This window comes from Podarcis cretensis (assembly GCF_951804945.1).
Source record: "Podarcis cretensis genome assembly, chromosome: 6".
Lineage (NCBI taxonomy): Eukaryota > Metazoa > Chordata > Lepidosauria > Squamata > Lacertidae > Podarcis > Podarcis cretensis.
Genome location: NC_137175.1, coordinates 71,503,803 through 71,512,345, shown reverse-complemented (window position 1 = coordinate 71,512,345; position 8,543 = coordinate 71,503,803). Strand labels below are relative to the sequence as shown.

The 8,543-nt window shown below is 42.5% G+C and overlaps 1 protein-coding gene across 1 annotated transcript in view; it reads left to right on the top strand.

The window, feature by feature from the left end:
* Positions 1-8: 8 nt before the first annotated feature.
* Positions 9-8,543, top strand: part of LOC307218602 (vitellogenin-2-like) — a 27,892-nt gene continuing 19,357 nt past the window's right edge. Inside the window, exons 1-9 of the mRNA XM_079981070.1 lie at positions 9-82; positions 1,440-1,691; positions 3,336-3,497; positions 3,617-3,765; positions 4,766-4,916; positions 5,022-5,179; positions 5,532-5,697; positions 7,002-7,127; positions 8,053-8,271. Coding sequence (XP_079837196.1) covers positions 1,473-1,691; positions 3,336-3,497; positions 3,617-3,765; positions 4,766-4,916; positions 5,022-5,179; positions 5,532-5,697; positions 7,002-7,127; positions 8,053-8,271 — 1,350 coding nt within the window. The 5' untranslated portion in view covers positions 9-82; positions 1,440-1,472. The remainder of the gene's footprint in view (positions 83-1,439; positions 1,692-3,335; positions 3,498-3,616; positions 3,766-4,765; positions 4,917-5,021; positions 5,180-5,531; positions 5,698-7,001; positions 7,128-8,052; positions 8,272-8,543) is intronic.

Sequence of the window (8,543 nt, the reverse complement as noted above, 5' to 3'; positions counted from 1 at the left end):
TGGGGATTTAGAAAAATCTGTCTTAAAACTGACTTGCCAAGTAAAGATCAGCAGAGTATCCCAGGAAGACCACATTCTTAAGGTAGATTATGATAACAATTTTTAATTTTAGTGACTAAACTTTCTTTCTTCACCTGGAATTGTGTGGCTTTGGTTGGCTGGCATCCATCTGTCTCAGGGAGTGTGCTTTCAGGGGTGAAGTTACACCATACCATTGGAGAGTTACAGAGCCTGCTGTGGCTGTAGAAACTGATACAGGAGAGACTGGTTTTTTAGATAGCTGGTTTGATAGGGGACCTTTTTAAGTGGAGAAGGGGTGGGCAGCTTAAGCATGGAAGCAAGTGTCTAGAATCTCATGAGAGGCAGGCGGAAACAGGTTGAAGGGCCCCCACCCAAAGCTCTTTTCTTTAGAACAAAAATGCCATTGATGCTTTTGTTAGGCGTATTGGTATGTAAGGTGATATCAACACTTAAGACTTAAGGCTATTGATTTCAGTGGTTCCACTCTGAAGATGACTAACATTAGATATCACCCAATACTTTTGGGTTAACCTTTTCAGCCAAAATATACAGATGTTATCAATACATTTTAATCCGTGAAGGAACTGAAGGAGAATGGCTTATTACAACTCACACAGAAACAAAACATGGCTAGACTAGTGAGGTCCGTTTATTCAGAATAGCTCAGAAAGACATAAGCATCAGTGTAGCTACATGGGATCTTCTAGGAGATTTCTACTAGGTAGTGAAAAAGATGTGGACCAGCCTACCAATGTCGGCAACTCCTAAAGAATTAGATGGGCAAACTTGAACACAAATAGGGAAGTTTGGTAGCTTAACACAATTTTTTATACTGGGGTGGACAAGTGAGTTGTACGTCTGGGAAACTGATAAAAGGCGGGGTGGACATGACAGTAACCTCATCAAATGCTTTAGAAATGTAGGAGCTGTTTGTCATTCTGATAGGCCTTGTAAAATTGAACAGAGCTTGTGAGGGTAAGCCTCTATTAAGAGAGGGGGTGGAAAGAGCAACCCCAAATAGATAAGGGGGAGGGTGTGTGAAAGGCAGCAGAAGAGAATAAGTTGCAAGGTTAACCAAAATGGAGGACTCTTGTATCAGAGCACAATGAAGTGTTTGCCAGTATACAACAATTTCAAGTGTTGTGTCATAACACAAGGAATAGCGCTGAGGTCATGATGAACCCTACTCAGCGTACTATTCTGGTCCCAGCTAGAAGGAAGAAATAAGGTTACTCAGGCATGTTTTCCATAGTTACTTGGGAGTAAGGGCCCACTCAGGAGATACATGTTCTCAGTTTTGGTGCCACATTCAAATTTAGGTAAATCTTTCTCTCCTCCTTATATGACTCTTCTGTTGCTTGCATGTAAATATTTTAATTTGGCTCAAATCTTCACTCTTCTGGTGCTTTTGCTCTTAGGTCCTTTCTCCACAAGTGGAAGAATACAATGGAATGTGGCCCAGAGATCCGACCTTCAAAACACCCACTCTCACTCAGAAGCTGGATCTATGTTTTCCTGAACCATTTAAGTTTGAGTACAGAAGAGGTTGCATTGGAAATATTTATGCCCTTAAAAATGTCTCATTCGAGTGCATAAATATAATAAGGGGCATCCTGAACTTGCTGCAGATATCTGTAAATGAGATGGAGAGTGTGTACGAGTTGCAAGAGGTATGGGATTTTTTTGGGGGGGGGGGGGTCTTTTCAGATTCTAAAATGACTCATTTTAAGAACAAACATTAGAGTATTAGAATCATGTGTTGTTGTTTTTACATGGGAAAGTGTCCCCCAGGGCTTGTTCCTGTGAACCACTTAATTGCTTTTTAATCACTTGATTACTTAGCAATTATTGACTTGCATTTGAACAGAAGTGAGCTAACTCCGTTATGAGCATTGTGTCCAAAATTATGAGTGGTGCTGCAAAAGCTCTTTCTGTCATGTTTGATTTATCATGGCTTATTCATACATTAAATGTGATGCTGTAATGATCTAGTGATGAACATGAATCAGCATGCAGAACTATAGGGTTGGAAGAGATGCAAAGGACATCCTGCCAAACTTCCTAGGCCAGCCTTCCTTTATCTGGTATAATTCAGGTGTTTTGGAGAACTGCCGTTAGCTGCAACCAGGATGGCCAGTGATCAGGGATGATGGGAGTTGTAGTCCAAAATATCTGGAGGGCACCAGGTTAGGGAAGATTGTCCCAGACAATGTCCTTAACCAACATCCCTTTCGCAATCTGCCATGCCAACTATATTAGAGAGTGCCAAAAGTAATGTGCTACTCCACACATTTTCTAAATTAAGGAACTTCATTGTCTGAGTAGCGCAAAACATCTGTGTAGCTTGTGATGTGAGATTATTGCATCACATGCAAATTTGATCAAGAAGCTACTACACACCTCAGGTTTCTAGCTATATGTTGTTTAGTTGTCTTAGTCGTGTTCGACTCTCCGTGACCTCATGAACCAGAGCATGCCTTGGAAACTCTCACTTTCTTCTCAAAGCTTCTCCTTTTTCATGTCCATGGAGTTTTCTTGGCAAAATACTGGAGTGGTTTGCCAGTTCCTTCTCCAGGTGGATCACATTTAGTCTAAACTCTTGGCTATTACCTGTCCATCTTGAGTGGCCCTGCACGGCATAGCTCATAGCTTCTTGGATATATTCAAGCCCCTTTGCCATGACAAGGCAGTGATCCATGAAGGGGTTCCAGCTATATAGAAGCAGTGAAATAAACATATATGTAGTGATCACATATGATGAGTGGCTTTCACATTGACCAATGAACTTTCAGACCTTGAAGATAAAAGCAAAACCGTCCTAATGAGTTACATCTGGGGATGGGGGAGAATTCAGCATAGGTTTGTCGCATAAATTATGCCTTGTCCACAATGATCTCATTGCAGATAAATTGATTTCAAATGAAAGCTTTCTCCAGATTGGGAACAATATCACTTTCCCCAAGTTGCACCCATCTCTGGTACCTCAAGAGAACCACGGGTGAAGAAGAACATCAGAAATGAAATAATTTCCTTCCCACATAGTCTATCTAAATATCTGTTGTCCTGCATTGTCCATGCTTACCTATTCCCATCCTGAAAACATATGACTTTACTCACTTCACTTTGATGAGCTTAGTGTGCCTTGTTCATTCCTGATTTCTCCTTTCAACAAACTGTAACCTAAATTATATGGGTTAATAGGAAGTGAGGGAGACAGTTATGTAGGACACCACATTGCTATGGTGCACGAGACTTTCTGATCTTCCTAGGACCTAAGATTTTGTGATTTCATTGTTGTCCATTGCTCTTTGCAGGATGGAGTTGGAGGAACTTGCCTCACCAAGTACATTGTCCAGGAGGACAAGGCCAATAATATAAGCACCATTTCCCGAACCAAAGACCTCAGCAACTGCACAAACAAAGTTGTGAAGAACATTGGAATGGCCTATGTCCGGCCTTGTCCTACATGTCCTTTGGTAAGGAGCCTTAACAGCAGCCATTGATGTAAATATTCACAACGGAGGTTGCTTCAAATTGTATAAACCAAGTTAATTTTAAAAGAACTTGATATAAGCAGTTTATTTGTCCTTCTTAGAACATCACAAACACAAGAGGGGCTGTGGCCTTCAACTACCAATTAAAATACATGGATACCGGAGCCCTGATCACACACGTTGACTCCCGGCAGGTGTATACTATCTCCCCATTCAATGAAGTTGGTAGTACTGCTGTTATGGATGCAAGGTATGTCTGACATGGTGGTACAATCAGAGCAAGGGACAAGCATGTCACCAGAATTGTGGATTGGTTTGCACATGCATGCACATCACTCTATTGGCACATGATTAGGCTGTGCTTGCTGACTGGTAGCTGAGTATGGGAAACCCTTCAAAAGTGTTGTGTCTAAGGTGATGTCAGGGGATATGCAAGTGTTTGGAGTGTTTGATCTGTGATGGCTGCAGCATCACATGAAAATATCACTTCATTCTGTGGTCAACAAGTGATGACAACATTAAAGATATGGCAGCTCTCCAATGGTCAGCTGATTTTCTCTTGAAGTGAGAGAACTCTCAAGGACTGCCTCTCTTCATATAAACCATCCCAGACTCTGAGTTCATCATTCCCTTCTGCGTGTGGCTCCTCCATGCGAGGTCCGGAGGGTGACAGCATGAGAACGGGCCTTTTTTGTAGTGGCTCCCCATTTGTGGCCTGCTTACCCCAGGGACCATCATTATATATTTTTAGGTGCCAGGCAAAAACGTTCCTCTTCAACCAGGCCTTGGGCTGATTAATATTTATATCCTTTTAATTGTGTCTGTGTTGCTGTTTTGGTTAAATTATTTACTTGTGTTTTACCTTGTATTTTATTCTGTGAACTGCCCTGAGATCTTCTGATGAAGGGCAGTAATATATAATCAGTGTTTGAAGCAATGCTGGATCAAGAATGTTGCCTTGAAGCAGATCTTATAGGGTTTGAAACAAGAGTCTTTCCCAGTCCTACCTGGATTGAACCCAGGACTTTCTCCATGTGAAGCATGAGATCTACCATTGAGCTGCATGTACAGGTTGTAGAATCCTAAACTGACCAATGCTTTGAGCCCTCAGACTGGGCACCATGGTGACGTTGAACATGGGTTTCTCTCAGTCAAAGTGAAGGCATTTCCTTTCTGTCAGAATCTATAGACTTCAACCTTAATCCTTCTTCTCAGTGTTAATACATGAATTTATTTCTTACCCCATCCAGACAAAACTTGACTTTGATTGAAACAACAACCAACCAAGACAAAATGCCAGGGAACTTGCTGCAAAACTACGGAAATATTCATTATCAGTTTCCAGAAGACCTTCCCCAGATGGCTCTGCACCTAATAAAGACCGATAACCCTGAGCCACGGGTGAGACATTTTGCAACAGAAAATGAATGGAAGGCCTAGAAAATGAATCTAGATAGTCAAGGAGGGAATATAACCAGTTTCTTTCACCCTCTGTTTACCTTATAGATGGTGAAAATGCTGGAGTGGCTAATTCAGGAGAGCCAGCTACAACTCCATCCAGAAACTCCAGCCAAGTTCTTGGAACTTATTGAACTTTCCCGAGCAGCCACCCTTGAAGATCTTGAATCTCTCTGGAAACAATTTTCAGATAGACAGCTATACAGGTATTTGATGCTGTTAATGTGCAACCCATGTTTTTAGTTGGCATGGCCAGCTCTAGGTGTGAGTGGGACCTCAGTGTAGTGCCCTCTGGTGGCTCCCTTCCTCTGTGCACTGCCAGTTCTTACTTGACTCGAATGGGTGGTTGGAGGTCATCATGGGTGCTCTGTGCAATTTTAAGCAACTGAAATGGTGGCTTACTAGTCAGCAGAGTGCTGGAAAAAGAGGGGCCCAAGCCAACCATCAAAGGTGGGCTCCGCTGGGGCACTGGAAGTTGTCCAAGGATGCCAGGTGATTATGCTGGACCTTACTAGTCAGGGGAAACAGAAGATGTTGATCTCTCACCTTGCTTTACAGACGCTGGCTATTGAGCGCAGTTGCTGTAGCAGGAACCACCAATACGTTCACGTTCCTGAAGCAAAGAATTCAAGAAGAGTCTCTCAATTCCTTGGAGTCTGCTCTCACTCTTACTTTGGCCTTCCATTTAACAAAAACCAGTAGCCTTACCTTAAAAGCGGCAGCAGTAAGTATACTGTTTAATGTTACCCACTTCCCCAAGCAGTAGGGAGCTTCAGAGCAGCATTTTAGTCTCAGTTTTTCTTCTGCCTTCAGTGAAAAAGATCACAAGAGTACAAAGCTTCCTTTTCTTTTGAATAAATGATATGCAATCAGTTTTAATCAGTTTGTAATCTCTCCACTTTTTCGAGGTGGTTAAAGCGTTTGAATAATCTTGAGCCTCAGATATTGAGATTTACCTCAGAATTAATATGCTCAGCAGCCCTAAACAAATTACCCAAAATAATGACATTGTTTCAATGCTGTGTGTAATCCTTTTGTTCCCAAGTGGCTGGTGTTTCTTCACAGTATCATTTTCTAGCTTGTTTTTTGCACTTGCTGTCCTTATTTGCTGACACTACCATTTGATACAATTGGTAGTGGCGATGACACAGATGATTTTGTTTATGGGGTCCATGATGTCATCATAGTGGTGTGACATCATTGGTTATTACGCCCCATGTGATCTTGCTTCAGGTTGCATAGGGAAACAAGAGCAAATCAGTGAGGGCAAGCAGAAGAAGTAAAGTGGTGCTGAAACGGACAGCGTCAAAGCAATTTTGTTGGGTGTCAGAATAGGGTGTGCTTTTGACATTCTCGGGAATAAATATGTAATGGGACCAGAAGTTGAGATTTAAACTATTGCACAAGGTCCGTCTGTGTGGTAAGGCTTATAGATAGCAAGATGATTGGTTTTATCATCATCATCATCATCACCTCTCCTTCATCCTTCAGTCAAAGTTACAACAATTAAAAAAACTAAATTAAAAAATATTTTAAAAGCTTACAATTACAAAAAAAAAAAAAGCAATGGGAAGAAATAAGGTGGTTCTGAAAACACACACCTCAGGTGTCAACGGCTAGGGGAAAGGAGGTGTGTCTTCAGCATTTGCCGAAAACATTTGCTGGTTGCACCTCTATGGAGAGAGAATTTCAAAACTTAGGAGCTGCCACAGAAAATGTCCTCTCCCAGGTCAGCACTATCTAAGCTTCTGAGGGCTGTAGAACTACTTAGAGCAGGGCATCTGTAGGGAAGGAGGTGGTGCTTCAGGTGATTTGGGGGTCTGAGAAAATTGTAGGAAGGGCTGAAAAATCTTTACAGTGTGTCATTATTTTTGGTTTCAAGCTGTAATTCTCTGTACCAGAGTTATTAATGTAATAATTTTTGTAAGCCTCCTTGAGCTCTGGGAAAAGTGGGTCAGATATATTTCAAACAAACCAATGGTTCTAGCAAATATCCACATTACATTGTCTTTGTTTTGGCTTCTGCAGGATCTGATTACCTCTCCTGGAGTTCAGAAATCCTCAGCGCTTCGCATCATCGTTGACTTAGGATACGGTGCCATGGTAAACAGGCACTGCACTGACTTCCGCCCCTGCCCTGCTGAAATTCTTCAGGTAACAAATCAGTGTTCACATTTCCTTAAAGTGTGCAAAAGCTGCCTGCAGATTGGCGCCTTGCGTTGTGGGAATTTGATTGAGACTCAGTTATTCCCTGGCTTTCACACATCTTTTTTTTTCTTTTTTACTTTACAAAGTTGTTATTGTACTTCACCAGATTTACAGTATTTGTAAGAATGGATTCCAAATATCATTGAATTTGTCCATGGCAAGTCTGCGTAAAGGTAAAGGTAAAGGTAAAGGACTCCTGGACGGTTAAGTCCAGTCAAAGGCGACTATGGGGTTGCGACGTTCATCTCGCTTTCAGACCAAGGGAGCTTTCCATGTCATGTGGCCAGCATGACTAAACCGCTTCTGGCGCAACGGTACACCGTGACGGAAACCAGAGCGCACGGAAATGCCATTTACCTTCCCGCCACAGCGGTACCTATTTATCTACTTGCACTTTGACTTGCTTTCGAACTGCTAGGTTGGCAGGAGCAGGGACCGAGCAACGGGAGCTCACCCCATTGTGGGGATTCGAACCGCCGACCTTCTGATCAGCAAGCCCAAGAGGCTCAGTGGTTTAGACCACAGTGCCACCTGCATTTCAATTCATCAGTATCAGTCATTTTGCTGTGGTAAGGGCACAGAGAGTCCACTCATATTGTCCTTTTGTAATGTCCCATGTCCTGGCTTTCACACATCCTAAATATTCCAAAGCAGCTCTCATCTCCAAATGTTCATGTGCATTCTGAGAGAAAATGTGTTTATTTATTTTTTCTAATAGAGATTCAAGTTGTGAGTTTTATGTGGATGAACTGCTAGTTGTTTTGCTGTTCTAGAGTTGCTGTGCATTCCACACAGGCAAACATCACCCCTGAGCTTCCTAGGAAAGATTAGCAAATGAACGATTAACACGAGACCATTGTTCTGTTTCCAGCCTCTCCATGATCTTGCAGCTGGTGCAGTCAGCGAAGGACACGAGGAAGACATGGTGCTGGCCTTGAAGGCCATGGGCAACGCAGGAGAACCAGCCAGCATCAATTACATCAAGAAGTTCTTGCCAGGGTTTTCATCTACGGCTGATGCTTTGCCAGAGAATGTCCAGACCGAGGCAGTACTAGCCTTGAGGAAAATAGCAAGGAAGCAAGCCCCAGAAGTAAGCAAAGTCATTCTTAACCAAATAAATGGGACACAGAGCAAATGTCAGGTGTAATCTAAGATAGGGACCAGGAAGCATGCACATTAATGTAGGGCACTGAACCTGGGTTATCAGCAAATGGATGCCGTGCGGTGCAAATTATTTTGCTAAAAGTGTATTTGCTTAGCAAAGGATCCTCCCAAGGGCACATGAGAGGCTTCACTGGGATGGCCTTCTGAGAGACCCTTTCCTACCCTCTCTCACAGAAGGGTAACATGGCGGCAAGCCAT